The sequence below is a fragment of the Colias croceus genome, chromosome 2 (genome assembly GCF_905220415.1).
Source record: "Colias croceus chromosome 2, ilColCroc2.1".
NCBI classification, from domain to species: Eukaryota; Metazoa; Arthropoda; class Insecta; order Lepidoptera; family Pieridae; genus Colias; species Colias croceus.
In genome coordinates this window covers 5,568,344-5,587,852 of record NC_059538.1, presented here as the reverse complement: position 1 = coordinate 5,587,852, position 19,509 = coordinate 5,568,344, and the positions used below count along the sequence as shown (strand labels likewise).

The 19,509-nt window shown below is 31.2% G+C and overlaps 1 protein-coding gene across 1 annotated transcript; it reads right to left on the bottom strand.

Annotated features, from left to right (window-relative positions):
• Positions 1-14: 14 nt before the first annotated feature.
• On the bottom strand, positions 15-5,909 carry LOC123701993 (1-acyl-sn-glycerol-3-phosphate acyltransferase alpha-like). Its single transcript, XM_045649627.1, has 5 exons — positions 5,294-5,909; positions 4,830-4,963; positions 3,963-4,144; positions 3,207-3,375; positions 15-3,114 (listed from the first exon to the last, which is right to left on the bottom strand). The coding sequence occupies exons 1-5, from the start codon at positions 5,482-5,484 to the stop codon at positions 2,942-2,944; spliced, it is 849 nt and encodes a 282-aa protein (XP_045505583.1). The 5' UTR covers positions 5,485-5,909; the 3' UTR covers positions 15-2,941.
• Between the last annotated feature and the right edge of the window lie 13,600 nt (positions 5,910-19,509).

Here is a 19,509-nt window from a genome sequence, read left to right as displayed (position 1 = left end):
ATAATACCACCGTGTCCTTTATACACTTTATTTCAGTTTCATATTAATGGTAAAATATACAAAAATAGTTTTTAACTGTTACTGATAGCTGACTACACATAAGAAGTGATTTAAGTATATATCACATTAAATTTAACAAGCGCTTATAAAGTAATAATAATACATAAAGACGAAATTAGAAGTTTCTAGACATATGAATTGATATTCCATATCATTCTGATCATAAAGATATTTTATTTATTAATTATTTATTAATCACGCCTTTATGAACGTAAACAACTTTTTTATATTGACGTAGTTTTGCGTATAATGCCAATATTAAATTTTATCAAATAATAAACATGATAAAATACGTCACATAATTTGAATAACACTCGAGTAAGTGATTAATAAAATTATTAAAACTAAAAACATGGATTTTGTCAATTTTGTGATATCGTTATAGACATATTTAACTTGGTTTTTATCTATGAAGAAATGGAGACTTTTTCGTCAATAATTTAAAATAATAATTAAGTTATCGTTACAATATTGGAAACGTGGCGAAACACCGATTCACTTGAAAATTCAAAATACATTAAGATTAGGAATACATTGTCTTAAAAGGTAAAATATTAAAAAATGATAAGTAAGTAATGTACTAGTAAAAAACTTGTATGCTAAAGCAGTGCCTTTTATTACAAATTGTAGCCTGCATGGCAAATAAAATAACATGGTATTTTGGTAAATGTTCGCCGATAATACTTTTATATAAAAACCAATTAAAGAATATGGTTGTTACAATATTTGGTATATTTTTTCTTTCGTTTCCTTGAATACTGAAGTGGTTTATGAAAATAAAAAAATTAACAAATTACGATCAGTACCTAAGTAGGTAGTTCACTGGATCGTTTCGTACATGTATAAAATAATAATTATTATACTATGCTTATACAAGTCTTAAAAATATGAACTACATTTTCTACACATACAATATTAGAGTAAAAATTCAATTTTTTATTACAATTTAGGTACATACTTTCCAAAAATTACATTTTTAAATCTACTAAAAAATATTGATTATAAAATTTAATATTCGTACAATTTAAAACTCACAGAGTATAAAGAGAAGTTATATTTAAAAAAAAAGTACAATTAATAGGTAAATAGTTTTTAACCTAGTTTATAGTAAGATAAAAAAATACATACACACACTTAATTACTATAAAACGAATGTCAGAGTTTTCCGTAAATAAGATTTATAAAATTAGTCAGTTCATTTCGAAAATATGCAGAATTGCTTTTTAAGAATGTTTAAAAATAAGCGTAAAGTACTGCGAGCCTCAATATGCTATTTATCGAATCGATATTTCATGACAAGTACTTAATTACTAGTTTAGAAGTACAAACTGATTTCTTTGCGTTTCTTTAACGCATACAAACATAACTGAAGGTTTTAGTATATTTTGTCTCTAGTGGCTGTTAATGATCCTTCGATCATATCTTCATATGAAATATGAAATTATATTCTACGGTTACTTTGATAGAGCTATAAGTATTGTTCTAGCAAATCTTGAAATTTAATTAAAAACCTCCATCACCATAAAAATATTGATTGGCAGTAAAACATTTTATTATGTAGGTATATCGATTTGTCATTCGAATAGTACTCAATCGAAATTGTTCACTTATGTTGTTATGCACATTATTTATAATATGCAATAAAGGCATGCTATTTTATATGGGTTCTATGGAGAAGAGTTAATTTTTTAAAATTATTTACAAACTATAAAATTGGGATATACGCTAATTCGAAACATAATCAGTTAACAAATATCTAATTCTAATGTATTTGTAGTAAATTTTATATTTTTGGAATCTAATTAAGTTTAATAAAAATAAAACGTCCAAATACGTAATACCTACGTACAGAGAAAAAAAGCTTGGTTTCATGTGAATATGTTACTTCTTGTAAAGAGAAACTAACAACAAATGCACATTGCATAATACTTGAAGGTAAAGCCGAAATGTTTGTAATCAAGTTAAAATAAATTAACTGATGACAGAACGAGTCATTGATATTCTGCGAGTGGCTACGAAAGTTGGAAACGTCATTGAAATCGAATCTTTTGTATTCCTCGACTACATTCGTCTGACTCATATAATTTATTTATGGTCGTGTTACAAAATGTTTGACATAATGACTAGTATTAAGTTTTCCTTTCATTTGCCTTTAGTCTATGATAGCATAAAAAATATAAAATCACTGTTAAAAAAATTTATCCTAATGTAAGAGATCGAGAAGTTTCATTAGGCGATTGGTAAATCATATGATTTTGAACCTAAATTAAAAAATGCGTTCCTAACGAAATGTCGATTCATATTTAAATAATTTCGTTAATGAACATTTATACAATGTAAACAATAGACCCACTTCTGAACAATAGCATCCATGTAAATTGCATTTGATTTCATTCAATGTAGATTAGATACGCAATATTCGAGTTAAGAGTATTATTTATTCTCATTGTTCATGTTTGGAACCAATTAAAAAATATTAGGTACCTTAAATATAAAAAAAGAAACTTAAATGTAGATGTGTATAACCTTAACGTTAACTTAAACATATACTTAATATAATTGGCAATTCAAACCTAAAAATGGCGTAAATTTTACTGACGTGACTGTTAATTTCACTTGAGATTATCTTTAAAAAAATATTGCACATGATCAATCACACAATATTCACAAATCATGCATTAGTCACCGCATCATTATTAAATTTTAAAAATGATTTTTCATTTTTATTGATGGCAATATTTATTTAACATGGCTATCATTTTGTCAAACTAATTCAAAATAACTATCACTGCAACATAGGTTTAAAGTTCTAGAAAGAATATTCTATTTCAAAAATGTCAGTTATCCATAAAATGATAGAAGGAATCATAGTATCCCCTTTTCAGTGCTGACTAGCAAGGGGGTAGTTTGGTGGTAAGGCACTGATTACCTCCTTTGAAAGTTCCTTATATGCAATTTCCATTATATTTTGCACTTTGGTAATTAGCTCAGGTACATCTTCTATTTTCAAACCTTTTGTGGGTATCGGTTCTAAGCACTGGATTATGGCATGTCCTGATATAATGAAAGACAAGGAAATATATAAATATATTCACAGATACTAGATAATATGTCATATAAATTAAACACTATTATTATTTTATTACCTTTGTTGAATATATACTTCTTCCTGTCTATAAAGTAGTATGGGGATATGATAACAGGTATGATTGGCACTTGCGCTGCAACTGCTATATTGAAAGCACCTTTCTTGAAAGGCAATAATTTGCTTGAATCCTTATTCCTGGTGCCCTCGGGAAATATCCATATTTTAGTCTGTAATTATATTACTCCATATAAATTATATAATATATTTTATCTATTGATGTGCCTGTGACATGGATGATTTATAGTGCTTTGTATGCGCTAGCCTATAAGTTACATTTGACGTACATGTTAATTAGCTTTTATTCTCATTACATGTCATTAACATTGTTTCAAGGAAAGCTTATCTTTATACGCTATCAGTGGCGGCATAAGACTTAAATTTAATGTAGGCGAGGGTACATTTTGTAAGGCCCTTTCATAGTGTTAGGATGAAATTTTTATATGAATATAGATTCATACAGCCCACCACCTTTTTTAAATTCTTAAAACCTTTAGGCATAAGGTTTTTATCTCAATACATCATTATAAGAGTTTTAATATATCATCACTACAATACTAGCTGATAACATTGCAATATAAACAAAACAAATATTGCAATGTTTGCTCTTGAAATTGATGATGGACAGTTGTTATAGGAATAAAGTATTATGTTTACAGTAAGCTTGTATAAGTGCATCTTTGTTTTCTAAATACTTATTTGTAATTCTACTTTATTCAATTTACTGAGCTTAATGTAAAATATATTAGAATATTACCTTATTCTTCACCATCACATCGGACGTTATCTTTAGTTGTTTATATGCGTCTTTGGTACAATTTCTGTCAATAAACACGACACCAGCCAGATAGGCAGCCAGGCCAAAGGGCCAAATGTAGAATAACTCCTTCCTAGCAATAGCAGCTACTTTCACTGCCACATGCCAAACATTAAACAGACCTGTAAACAAATGTTAACAAATATTACTTGTTGTTTTATATTTTATTGCTAAGTACTATTAACTTCTACCATTATCTCAGTATTGTGGGTAGTTGTTTTCTAGAAAGATCTATTTGAATGCACCTAAAGATATATTTTATAGATTTAGAATATTTTTATGAAAAAGAAATTTAGTTCAAATTACATATTTGATTTATAATAATGTAGGAATATTTTCATTGTGTTAGTTCATAGTTGTGGAAGTGTGTGTTAATCTCATTTCATTAATCGTCATCAATCCAATAAGCGGGTTTATATTGTCTGTCATTTACACCTCAAAGTCTTCAGATATATTTATTGTTTCAACATAGTTATGAAAAGTAGATTAACTTAATTATTAACTAAAACATATGGACTGTAAACTGAATTTATAACTCTATATAATCTATATTACTATTATGCAAAATTCTGTCTTTCTGGTATGCTCTTTAAACGGCTAAGCGTTCTAACAGACGAACGGCAACTAGCAATCGGCAGTGGCTACTTCAGCTGTTGCTTGCCGTGCCGCAATTTTTATTCCTGTGATTTTGTCCATAGGGCACAGATAGTGTAAAGGGTCTGTAAAGATTTTCTGAACATTGCTTGCATTTGTTTGTGATTAATTTCTTCATGTGTAAAATAAAAAATATTTTCTTTCAAACTATACCTAAAATATCAAGAGATGATTGATGGTTTGATATGATAACGGCACCTTTGTCTTCTGCAAGAATTTTACCATTCCGTAAATGCCATTTTACTTCTATCAGTTTGGTTACATGTTTTATTATCTGTGCGCCACATCTGAAAGTTATATAGTATTATTTATAATAATTAACTATTGGAACAGAATTTTTAAGGTCTACTAAAATAAAAGCAAAACTAGTATTAAATAAAAATAATAATTTGTTAAAAAAAGAGCACAAGAAATTATTTAAAAAATAAATTTAACTCTTTTCAAAGTAATATAATAATAGCCATCCCTTGAAATAAATTATCTATAGAGCAGAGTATGTAACACAATGTTTATACAATTACTTATATAATCAATTTCAATTAAAGGAGTCAGTGAACTGTAACTGTAGCAATCTATATGAATGTAACAATATAAGTTGCTTATTATGTTTTACTTACAGGGAGTTTTTGACATTTTTTGGTCTAAATACAAAAAATGGTAAAGTGAATAATGCCACAAATGATGACCATATGTAGAACACCAAAAACTTCGATTGAAATTTAACGTAATTAGGAGTTTCAGAAAATAGTTGTTTCAAAATGTATGTGGCGAGTATTATCACACACATATAAATTATTTTATCCCACATTTTGTGCTGATAGTTAAATGTTTAAATGCGCTCTATATTTTATTTAACATATAAATCGTCACTCACGAAATATGTAAAGTAAACAATACTGTGTTATTATAATAACTAAACTATACGTATACAACATTTACCGAAATATTAAATAAAAAAATACTTGTTTATCACAGATATTAAGAAAAAGGATTTTATTTCATTTTAATTTATAATATTGCTTATATCCCTTTTTTAAACCCTTAGGATGTATCATTTAATTTTGACTTGATGCTAGTTTTTTTATTTATTTTGTATTTTATGCTTTTGTCCAGGATTAACTATTCTAACACGAACAATATATATAATCTGATATATTATATTGATATCCGATTTAATACAGTTTGACCGTACACAAGACAAACGCAAAGCCACCGGCTACTCGCGTTGATTAATCAGAAAACACAAATACTTGACACAAATTATCATTTACATTTTTTGTAAGCTTCTCAATCGAAAACAAATTGACAGTTTCTCGTCTTGACTCTTGACAGAAGTGACAGTTGTGTTTTTTATTAGGTACGTTGCATGTCGACCTGGATACAAGTATTTTTATAAAGATCCACAAATGTTGATGAAGAATGAAATATTTTATTGTCAGTTTAAATCATGCAAATGGAATACTTTAAATTTATTGCATTAATTTATAATATATTGAATCAAAAATATTCAGTTATCCAAACCGTATTTTTTTATTCAGTGTTTGTGATGGTATGACCAGTATTACGTGAAAGGCGACGCAAATATCGAATATATATGTCGTGGTCATATCGTAGATTTGAGCATTTCATGATATGAGTGGCCATTTCACGAAATGGTCGCATATCGTGAAATGGCCAAGATAGTTTGATCAGATCGTTAAATCGTCAACGTTTCACGATTTGGTCATCCACATTTGGCCAGATCGTATAAAATATAAAGAGTCCATAAAATATTAAAAAAATTCAGAATAACTATATTCTAAAAACTTGTTTAATGTCATTTAAGTTAGTGCCGCGGCAGCGGCCGGCGAATGCCAGAAGCGAATCGTTTTTGCAATAGAAAACAATTAGGTTAGGTTAGGTTACACTTTGATAAACAACGCACGAGCCGAGCGAGCAAAGCGAGCGTGCCGCGGCAGCGGCCGGCGAGTGAAGGAAGCGGATCGCTTTTTAAAAAACAAACAATTATAATAATATAGTAGTAGTTTCTTAAATTATTTTATTTAAGTCGCATTTTTTCTTAAATACATATAAGATATCCACATTTTCCATAGTACTCGTACCTCTTCGTCGTAAATTCTTTGCTATGACTTTCTTCATAATATTGTTATTAAATGAATTATGAAGTTTTTAACTGCGAATAATTTAATTTTCGCCAGCGGCCGCCATCTTATCACATAAACACAGAGCTTGCAGCGCCTCTACCAACGATTAATGTAACTATTTTACGATATGATCAAATAATTTTGGTCATTTCATGAAAAAACCGTGCGTTAATTGGCCATATCGTGAAACGATTTCTTATCATTGATCTGCCCAAACCACATCATGATGTGGCCAAACTAAATTGGCCATTTCACGATATGCGACCATTTCGTGAAATGGCCACTTATATCATGAAATGATCAAATCTACGATATGACCACGACATATATATCAATGTTCGTTGTTTTAGCACTTTTATAACGCAATAAAGGAGAGCTATTTCTAATACGAATACTTAAAAAAGTGTCTAGCTGATAGTCATTTTTTTTTCTGTAAGCCGAAAATAACAGTATTGACCAGCAACTTTTTGTCGAAGAAGTTGAGGTACTAAGTAAAATGTAATTAATACTTCGCTATTAAAATTAAAATAATTTAAAAGTTGGTGTTTTTCTTTCTTTTTTTTTCTTTTTCTTCAAGTTCGAGTTCAAACGTTTTTCTACGGACACTTTTAACAGGTACGTAAAAATGATTCGATACGATGATTTTTAAAGTGAAACTTTTATTACATCGTCTCAAACTTTTTGGTCTGTGTAGCGCATGTCGCGTGACACGATACGTACGATAATTATCGTACAAATACGATAATTTTTAGTTAAATGTCTATAGTGTGAAAAAAAGTTTCACTTTTACCGTGGTTTCATAAAACCACACAACGTTTTTTTAATCGACTTCAAGAAAGGAGGAAGTTCTATTTCTTCATTATTTTTTAAAACATAGGTACCTACTTACGTCAATGTTCGTTATGAATTTATTGATAAGTTTAATTACTTAGTTATTTGTTATAGGTAGTACAGCATTGGATTTGGCGGCCCACGTTTTTATTTTAGTTATAACAAAACTCAATTATCAGAAATACCAAGTACCTGAAATGGGTCTAAAGGCGTAATTATCTGAAAAAAAATAGAATTTATTAATAATAATTAGTATTAATTGGATTTTTGTAAGTACATTTTTTTTTATAAAACCGTAGATTTATTGCCGTAGAATAATATTAATCTCTTTGTTATTTGTCTGTAATACTTGTCATAATTTTAAAAAACGAGTAAGGTTAGTTACTATATTTTCTCCATTAGCCTTGTTTGGTTTTTCTTTTTGGCACACTTTTCGGGAAGAAAAATATTGTTGTTAAACATTTATGAAATGGCTTCTTTAGTATGATTTATTTTTTCTTTTTATTAATATTACTGGCTGCCAACCTATTCGCAAAAGCCTCCTAGGTATTCTTGAAAATATGCGCACATCGACGATTTACAACAGGGCAGGGCACCACAAGCTCATTTGCCAGCTCTAACATAAAGTCAATATAAAAAAAAAGTTAGTTTGGTCCAGTTGGTGGATTTTGATAGTCACTTCATATTTGAAGGTACCCTATATACCTAAGAATACAAATATAAACTGATGTAGAAGCTAACAAACTAAGTTAGCAAAAGAGAGATTTGAGATTACAAATTGCAAGTTATGATGACTAATTCTAAGACATTACATTTTTTTCTTAATTTTCTTAATTTAAATTTATCAGATATAATCGGTCAAGTGGGAGCTTATTATCATAATGTACAGAGTGAATTTTTTTTGGCTTTAAAATGTAAGAAAAGGTAAAAGATAATGTTTAATAGTATTTTTTTTTATAAATTAATTACATACATAAATAGGTATTAAATTGCATTTATTAACTAAACTTGAATATTAGGTACTTCAGTGGATTTGTTCGGGCACAATGAATTATGTATAGGTAAACCAGAATCTGATGGTAATTAGGGAAATAAAAATTTTGGGTGTGCAACATTAGGGAAAATGGACTGAACGATTTTGATACAGCTTATTTTTTATTTTGTCCCCAATATCATTAGTCACATAACATTTTATGTGGATAAATAATAATGAGATATCCACATAATACTATGTAGGTACATACTTACATGTATAATATTATAAGTACTTATTACTTTTAGATAGTTAATACATATTAATTATTTACCCATACCTATATATTTTGTATATGTCGTGGCCATATCGTAGATTTGCTTATTTCATGAAATGATTGATCATTTCACGAAATGGTCGCATTTCATGAAATGGCCAACATAGTTTGATCAGATCGTTAAATCGTCAACGGGGAAAAAAAACCGCGCGTTTAGTTGGCCATATCGAGAAACGATTTCTTATCATTGACCTGATCAAACCACATCATAATGTGGCCAATAGACATTCGACCATTTCATGAAATGCGACCATTTCCCGAAATGATCGATCATTTCATGAAATGAGCAAATCTACGATATGGCCACGACATATATAATATGGGATAATGATGATGATTATCATCATCAATTCATCATTATCCCATGTGAAAATGTGGATGTAATGATAATAATGCAGATAAAAACTCGATTGCTTATTATTTTTTATAAAATAAAATAAATAAAATAATGTTTATTTTTGTAAGTATTAATAGTTACCTATACACGCTACCACAGGAAATAAAAAATCTTGAAGCGATTGTATTTTGGAGACTATCCAAAGCTGTAGATATGTAAATGCAATCTGTGGTCAGAATGCAAAAATAAAAGCATACTTGGGACGCTGAAACATTGAATACGGGTAAACCAGATGTAGCAGCAGGTGCTTTATACCAGCCAAGATACTTAGCCCAGCAGAAACTTTTTGGCAAGTGATTTTTAAAATTGGCAAAATAATACACTGGCTGATGGAAAATATTAGGGTTTAATGAGAATTGAGAATCGTATCTGATTGAACTTTTTTTTGTAGTAAACGTAAAAATGGTAGATAATGATTAAGTAATGTCTATGGACTATAATCCAGTAGCGCCTAAACACCTTGTCATGGCGGGTGCCTAAAAAAAATCGTAGGTATCTGATTAATGCTGATTAATCATTATTACCTTTATGATATTCTATAATCATTCATAAAGGTATTAATTAGTCTCTATAGGTATTAGAAAATATAAAATACTAGGTTTCCGCCCGCGGCTTCTCCCGCGCAGTGAAAGGAAAACCCACGTAGTTCCCGTTCCCGTGGGATTTCCGGGATTGCGTCATTTTCTCGAGATAAAAAGTAGCCTATGTCCTTTCTCGGGTATCAAAATATCTCCATACCAAATTTCATGAAAATTGGTTCAGTATTTTAGGCGTGATTGAGTAACAGACAGACAGACAGACAGAGTTACTTTCGCATTTATAATATTAGTATGGATAAATAAAACTCCTAGAATGGAAGACGAAGACGAATAATCTAGATGCACAGTCTATAATAACTAATTATTTAGATCTTGGTTTAGTTGTAGGTATTTCATATTCATGGAAATCTTAAAAAAATATTCCAGGCTTGTCATATGCATAATATTTATAACGCAATTCAATTTATATTTTTCGATCAAATCATTCACCTTACTATTACAAAAATAATATAATTGTTTGTATATTCTCGTTTTGAATACAGAGTGGCACGATCAAGATTAAAGATCAATTTAATAGCTTCCCGATAAGAATGTTCCGCCAAGTGAATTTGATCGATCCACACGTCCCCGCTTCCCTGTTCATTTCTGTCGAGTGCAGAACATTTCTTGACATTTTACTTCCGACTAATAAAATATTAACGACATTTTTATCTGTATTCCGGAATTGACTCACTTTCACTTTGGCGAGATTAGGCACTTCCCCGCAAGAAAACTATAATGGATAGATTTCACTGTAGGTTATAAAAGAAATTCCATATTAATTATTAAATCTATAAATTTCAAGATGGGTTGTAGCGATATCCACAGTGACTTTTGACTTTTTAATTACAGCTCGTTAATTATTGTAATCGTTTATCCATTTTACATTTGCTGAGTAAGATATTGAACCCTTATTAGGTTTTATGACGTTATTGTTTTACATATCTACCTATTATTAAATAGAATAAATTTTATTGTAACCCGTTCCGTTGTAAAATTAACAGTTGATTAATTAAGTGTTGCAAATTACAAAAATTTGGTCAAAGAATACGGTGATATCAAATTTAACTAATGAGAATGAAATCAAATAATGATTTTGTAGTTATCAAACTTAATTAATAGCATATTGCAATGATCGAAGTAATTAAATGGAAACTATTTTCTGCCTTGCGCGAGTTAATGATCATTTAGTGGTTTTGCGCAGAGTTAAGACGGTTTAAGCGATGCTTAGGTCAACAATATTTTTGGGTATAATTTTTCCCATATTTTGCAACGATTTATTGTCAAAGAATAAAACAACATCTATAACTTATCCCTTGCTGTATAGAGAGTATGTTTATACCAATTTGACGGAAAAGGGAAGAGATCTGTTTTTTGCCATGGAAATACGTGCGTATTATTTAAAATGAAATGACAAATCACTTAGAAAACGACAAAAGGATGCTTGCATCCTTTTCTCAACATCTTAAACAAAGAACAACTTGTTTTAACAACTTGAGATTATAGAGAACTCTACCAGTATCATAACGTCTTCCTAAAATATTATAATGTTATAGTTAATTAGAGGTGAAAAAAAAAAAACATAATAATCGTTTCTTCGTTTGTTATGATTTAGCAGTAGGTATTTATATAATAAATGGTTCCCGTTCACAAAAATTCTGCTAAGTTGAGTCTCCTTGAAAAATAATCAATTTCAGATCCTTCATGTCGTCAGAAACAAGGTGAATGCATGCAACGGGGTAAATGTATTGAAAAGAAAATGCTATACATTTCAAGGGTTTGTTATAAACGCGATTGGGTGTGCTGTTACGATGACACGATCCGACAACCCGCTGTGAGACCGGATTGAGTCAGAATATTCAATAAAGATTAATTATTCATTTATTAGTTGAGATTATGTCTTGGAACCTTTAACCTATAGCATCAGCAAGGAGCTTTTTTATTTCTGAACTAGCTTTCGCCCGCGACTCCGTCCTCGCGGATGTCGGTCTTCGCGTGGATGGTTTATTTATCCATTTTGAGTACCTCTGACAATAACATCTTATAAATATCTATTGGACCCAATTCCCAAATACGGCTAGGCCTATAATAATACGCAACGTGTGTTCGCGGTTCTACGGAACAACGTCTATGGATAAAACTGAAAAATTAAGATTATTTTTTTCTACGTATTTTTCCAAGATAAAAAGTATCCTATTTTACGCCCAGGATAATAAGGTATAATTATACCAAGTTTCATCGAAATCGAACCGCTAGTTTTCACGTGATGCCTGAACATACAGACAGACAGACAGACAGACAGACAAAAATTTTTTTAATCACATATTTGGGTTTGGTATCGATCCAGTAACACCCCCTGCTATTTATTTTTTCAATATTTTCAATGTACAGAATTGACCCTTCTACAGATTTATTATATGTATAGATAAGTGGATTCTTGAAGCACTTATTTATGAAGATCACAATTGCATAATAGCAAGGATGCTATTATGCAATAATTGTGATCTTCTTTTAAAGGCGTTTTAAACAAACGTGCACTTTTACACACACTATAAATATTAAATATATTTTTTACATAGGGTAAGAAGCACTTGTGTGCTAAGTCTTAAATGCTTATTCTTTTTCGAACTTTATAACTGATACGACACCTCACAAGTTTAAACTTTAAAGTATGACAATACCTACAGCCTTCGTTATTGAGACGAAGGTAATCTTCACACAAATATCGTAGAAGCAATATTAATAAATAAATATAAGGGTTCTTTTTTGTCGCCGAGATAGTCTTATGAAGATTTTCTTAAATCAAGAACAAAATGAAAACTGGGTTGTTCTCAAAAAAGTGGCACCATAACCTGCCGAGCAATTTTTAGAGATTACGAAAAAATCTTTAAAGGTAACTTATCTGGTTATGTACTATATTTATTAAAAGAGATTTTTATAATGGAGGCCTTGTAATAAGAATAAGATTAAAGTAAGCAATTTTCTTTAAAATAATTTTGTAATGTCATATTCTCAGTAACTTGTCGTGTCCGAAAACGAAGTGTTCGACTTTGAGGTGAAATAAAAAAATATATACTTTAAAAAAACGTGTAAATAAAATAAAATACTTTTCTATATATGGTAACAATCAATATTATTAAAACAATAACTTAGAAATATGTCTAATTTTATAGTTGTTCATATTCAAATTCTGTCCGGACAATTTTTCTCCATAACCTGTCGTTGCACATTATAACATATTTCCCGAATACTAATACGTTGGCAAAATCCCTTTTCCGTGCAAAATGAGCCGACAGTATCTAGCTAATCAATGGTCAAGAAAGACGTGTCGAAACTTGAGCTGTTTATTAAAAAATTACATCGCGATAACGCAATCGAAGTTTGTAACAGGTATGTTATCTTTTTTCTGACCAAAATATTTTTGTATTTTTGTATATACTGTGTTGTAATTTAGTGTGATAGAAGATGTTAAATAGTACCTATTTACAATTCCCTAAGCAAAATTTAAAAAAGCCTAACCATTTCTTTGTTATTGACTGTTTACCTACGTTTTCTCATTAAACTGTCTCTCTTTATCCTGTTCGAAATGCACAGGTTAAAGAGATTGCTGACAAGTTAAAGATACTTTTACTCTTTATTTTTGAATAAATGCTTAATTACTAAAGAAATTTAGAAGTAATTAATCATAAATAATACAATTAGTTTGATACTATAAAAAGATAGTTTTAGGTTTCAATAAATGAGGGAAAATAAAAATAAAAACGAGGGAAAGGTAGTGTCTATTTAAACAATTTAACACAGAGGGATCAAAAAATGTTGAGAAGAAAGTGGCGAGAAGAGGCAAAAAAGTCTTATCAACGCAAAAAAGAAGAAAAAGAAAGAATACAACGTTTTATGGATTGCAATAGTCCTCCTACCAGCGACATCGAAAACATGGTGGTAAATGCGGTAAAATACGCAGAGAGATGCAACATCTCTACGGAGAGCCAAAGATTCCAGCCGATCAGTAATACGAGGGTCGTCCACTAATCGTGTAGCTCGTCGCTGGATTCGGTCAAAAGGAAGGAGCTGATACTTGGGTGCTCCGGCCCAGAAATGGGAACAGTATTCCATGTACGGCCTGACTTGAGCCATGTAAAGTTGTAGGCGTTGGCCGGGTGTGAAATACTGTCCCGCTCTAGAGCACACCAAGTTTTTGGGAGGCTAGCTTAGCCTTTCCTTCCAGATGACGACGAAACTGGACATCATTCGATATTTCGTAACGGTATCCCGAGAAATATTGCATCGGCTGGTGTAATGTGCGTCAACAGTGCTGTTATCTGCATAGCAATGAATGCCGCTAGATAGTAGCATGTCATTGATATGCAGAAGAAACAAAGTTGGAGAAAGAACGCAGCCTTGTGGAACCCCAGCATTCACAGGCTTAGATTCGGAGCACGAACCGTCGACAACGATATTGATACTCCGCTCTGTTAGGAAATTGGTGACCCACTGACACAATTTCCGAGAGATCCCATATGATGGTAGCTTTGATAGGAGTGCCTTGTGCCAAACCCGGGTAAAGGCTTTCGCTATGTCTAGACTAAATGCTAAAGCTTCACCCTTGCTCTCAATAGCAGTTGCCCATTTGTGAGTCAAGAGCGCCAAAAGATCGCCAGCTGAGCGACCTTTACGGAAACCGTATTGGCAATCGCTAATCAGCTGGCGCTCCTCAAGAAACTCAAGAAGCTAGCGATTGATAATAGATTCCATTACCTTTGAGAGCAGAGAGGTTGGACGGGTCTGAGCGATCGCCTTTTTTGGGAATGGCATGCACTAAAGAGGTTTTCCAAAAGCTTGGGACTGTGCCTGAAGAGTACGAGCACCGAAAGAGACGCGTTAAAACTGGAGGCGCACATCTTTAACACAATGGGGGGAATACCGTCGGGACCACATGACTTATTCACATTTAGGGAAAGAAGGGCATCAAATAAATAAAAATTATTTCAAGAAGAATTTTTGTTTAAGTATTTGATTTTTTTTATATTTCTCTTAATGTACCGAAAAAAATAATACGTTCTCGAAGAAAAATTGTTATTTTTTTAGTTATTGATTATAATAAACGTTGATTTTGCATAATCGCATTGTTTTATTTCCTGTAACTTGTTTATTAATCATAAACGTGGCACGGTTTTCTCATTAACCTGAATATGGTCTCTTTAACCTGTGAGATCATTTTTTTAAAAGGCTATATTTTATACAATTATGAGTAAATTTGATTCCCTTCCATAAATTCGTCTTAAGCAATGTACCCTCCATAATTTCAGTAAACAAAAACGCAACATCTAAAACATTTTTTAAAATTGATAAATTAATTCAAGTTGTGGCACTTTTTTGAGAACGACCCAATTGTATTTTTCACAAGCTAAGTGCTTTATAATATTAAATTAGTAGAAAGAGCCTTATAAAGCTTGTTTGCAGTTTACTTCCTTGTACTGCTCAAATAATCAACGGGTAAGGCACTCAACACTTCTTAGTCGAGTTCTTTGTGCGTTGTTTCCGTGAGTTTGTGGACTCTGTAAGTTGTGGAACGTCTTTCATAGTCAATCCTTTTGTTTTCACTGGCTCTAAGCACTGCATTTTGATGTGCCCTAAAAACTCCGACGCTTTTATCTCACGAGTTTACGAATGCTTTCTGCAATAGCCGACATTATCATAATTATGTTGGTCAGGCTTTGGAATAATATGCGATAGAAAGTAAAATAAATATATAAATTTCAGGCATCGTATGTATCTACATACGATCTCATAGGTAGAACATAATATTTGCCGAATTATTTCTTAGAAAATGTCACAGCCGCGATGTGTACTTAGTCATGTTTACCTACGTATAGATTTATTAAATTATCATGAAAGGTCAAATACCTCCACAATATATTTAAGTTGATTAATAAAGGATTTGTATATTTTGAAAGTGTTTTCTAAGTGTGCAGTATCAATTTATTATTATCATGTAGCTATCTAATTCTGAGATATTATTTTATTCGAGTATTTTTCATCGCAATCTCTGATTACAAACAAGCTGAAAAGGAATTTATAATTTTCAAGCAACTATTTATTTGAAATCCGGCTGTGTTCGGTAACACAATAAAAGCTTTTGTATTTGTTCACAAAAATTGGTGTTAACAATATGTATAGCCGCCTAAAAAGGGTTTATTTACAATTCTTCATGCATCGCATTTTGTAGTGCAGTTCTTTGCATTCCAATCTGTTTTCGGATACATGCATATTGTAGTAGTAGACCGGGAGATACGGACACAAAATTTCGAGTCATTTGTAACAGGATGGCGGTTCTACAGGGGTCTTAGTACGCAATGACAAAAAGAAAAACGATGGTGTGAACGCTGGTACCGGCGGCTTAGTCGCGTGGGCGTTAGTCGAACTCGTCGGAAAATAGCGAAAGTCAAACTATATCCCGCTACTCCCGGTCTATAGCTTTAGGTTTCTATTGTCATATACTATGACAAAAGTAAAAATTCAGAAAGTAAATGTTATAGTCAGTTACTGTATACTGTGTGTTGTATATAGTGAAATTAATTGTGCATAGATACATGTATAATATAATATGGTTTTAAACTAAAATAAAAAATGGTGACTCCAAAATGTATGTGGGGTGCCAATAAAGAAATGATTGTGTCTGTCTTTATGGGGGCGTCAAAAAATTGAAAAATAAACCTCAGTAATTTATGTACGTCCCATGGATGGATGTTGTTGTATATGTTATGTAGGTACATACAACCTGAACTGGTTCCTAATTTTCCAACTTTAAAAAGTAGCCACAGCCGTGACATATACATCCAATCACATAGATGAAAGAGAACGATTTAACGTTATAAGAACAATGAGCTTCTAATTAGGTCATCTAGTCAACGAGGTCAAAGCGCGAGGGAAAAGTGAAGGTGAAAAATATAAAATTATACAATTTTAATACTCACAATAATCTTCCTTATCTTATCATTACAGAAATTTAGTCAATTGATCAGACATATCCAATATTCTATTTTCCGACTTACGGAAATTACATAGCCTTTAATGGTAAAATTATCTGTCTTACAATGTTTATTAATGAATACAAAAGCATTTTTGTACGGATTTGTGGGTAGAGATGTATAAAGATACACACAGAAGCGTCACTTTTCTCTTACACAAAACCAGGTAAAAAGTAGCTGAGTCTTTATCAAGCAATGCAGTTAAATAGCTTGGCACAAAGTTATCTCCTAGGGGAACAAACTTGACATCGCTGTTACTAAGTTTGTTCCTGCATTTGCACCAGAGGAATAATAACACAGACGTGTTTAAATGTTTAGAATAATGGACCGTACATTTATCATAATGTTGTTTTGTGGAGAATAAGAAGTAATGGTCCATGACGTTATAAAAATAATGAACGCTGCGCATTTCCAAGAAATAACAGAGCTTTATTTTCTCATTTTAAATGCGAAGAAAATTTATAGTTGTGGAAGTAATATCAGTTCAATCTGTTCTTTTATAATGTACTTCAAAGAAGGGGAAAATGATTCTATGATAAAATCTAATCATGTCGTTTTTATTTGTGTTTCACATAATATCAATGTGGTGGGTTGATTCTGCTCACAGCTATTGGTGACTCAATAAAAGCTTATTCAAATATGAATGTTTGCTGTTAATATTGCGTGAATTGAATAAACAAGAGCAAAACCAAGTGGCTCTAATGGAAATGGGACGTAACTGGGACCGTAAGATTACACGGAAAATGACAGTAAACTGGTGAGGACTAACTCACGGAATAAAAATAATCCTTGAGCCTCTCCCGTTTATTGAGATCCATTTGCAGATTATAAAATATGTATTTCATAGTTTATAGATTCAATAACTACGTTTTTGAAACGTTTGTTTATGAAACGTCTTCTATCAGCTATAAAATAGGTAAATATAAATACCGAAGTGTTTATAATCTAATTTACTTACGAGTATCTATGAATTTAGATGGTAAACGTGACATATTATAATGTATATCTATTAAATGTTTTAGTATTACTAAAACAGTATAAACTAAAATACAGTAAAAAGTTTATCAAATAAATTCAACCGATATTGTATCTTTTAATTGAATCATCGAAAAAAATAGCGGAATCCAAATTTTTATCCTAACTCTATTTATACCAGGCCAAAGCCCTGCGGTCTAGTTTTGAAACTAACATGTTAAGCTTTTATAACAATTGAGGTACAGTGATTGCTATTTCATATTCAACGAATATACCTCGTGATATTTACACAATTTGTCTCCTTGTGGAATTCGTATTCGCTGTAATTTCATTTTCTTCATTTTTCCATGCTTCAATAATGCTGAGGAATTGATTGTTGACAAAGTCTCAACGCTTGTGTCCTGGGGGCGATCCAATATTAACTACGTTTTAATCAAAGCTCAATCTTTTTTTTGAATGTTTTTTTTCGAAGGTTAATTTTTTGTTAAAAATATATTGCCAAGTTAATTAGAAATTTAACATTTTCTGTAATTTTTACTCATTCGTTGTATACTTAGGATGTATAAAAGTTATTATGAGATACGCACACGAGCAGGTATAATTACAAAGTTATGAAACTTAACAAAAATCAGCTCCATATTTAAAGCACAGTAATTTTGGCTGAACATAAGAGACGATATTTTAAAACTAATACAAGTAATGTGTAAAAATTTATCTTTAATGCAAAATGCGACCTGAAAAAAGGTATCGTATGTGGAAACCAACACGGACACATTTTTAAACGACTTCAAAAAAAAGGAGGAAGTTATCAATTCGGCCGGTACCTATGTTTTTTTTTATGTATGTACACCGATTACTCCGAGGTTTCTAAACCGATTTACGTGATTCTTTTTTTGTTCGATGCGGGATGGTGTCGAATTGGTCCCATAAAAAATTTATTCGGAAAGGCCCAGTAGTTTTTATTTTATGAGCATTTTTGTCTGTAGGTATTTGTAAATTTTGCAAGTGCAAGTTTGAAGTCGGTTGTTTTTAACGCAGTTATTACTTGTTAGATGACATATTAATATACTACGTGATCGCTCTTACAGGATAAAAGTATTCCTTCTTTTTGCCGTGTTATATCAAAAAATTCGTGCTTACGTCAACACGTGTTGCAAACGTATCTTGCAGTAAAAAGCGGCGTTCATGGCATTTGAGTGCCGAACGTGCTTTCGGTGCTTTACTTTAAATATTTTACATGCTCCGAGACGACATTAAATAAGTGAGACGGGATCTGGCCGTGTGTACAATTTATTGACCGTTAAACCAAGAAACTTTGCATGTATGATATTTCTAAGGTGCGACTATTCAAGATAAATAATGTTTTTAGAGTCGTCCCATTATTTTGTCCATCAAATTGATGCTTTAATATTTCCTTCAAGTAAGATGGAAATTCTAATTACATAAATACATTTATTTTGTCCTGAGCGATGTTCATCACTTCACAAAGAATAATTTGCAAGCTCGATCTTAATTATATTATAAAATGTTATACTGTATTTGATTAACTTTTCACTAATGGTCTTTCAAA

Bases quoted from the DNA above. Each gene is read 5' to 3' on its own strand.
- LOC123701993 (XM_045649627.1), bottom strand. From the start codon at position 5,484: ATGTGGGATAAAATAATTTATATGTGTGTGATAATACTCGCCACATAC. The intron at 4,964-5,293 runs GTAAGTAAAACA...TATAACTTTCAG, and splicing joins AAAAATGTCAAAAACTCCCT to ATGTGGCGCACAGATAATAA. The intron at 4,145-4,829 runs GTATAGTTTGAA...ATTTGTTTACAG, and splicing joins ATCATCTCTTGATATTTTAG to GTCTGTTTAATGTTTGGCAT.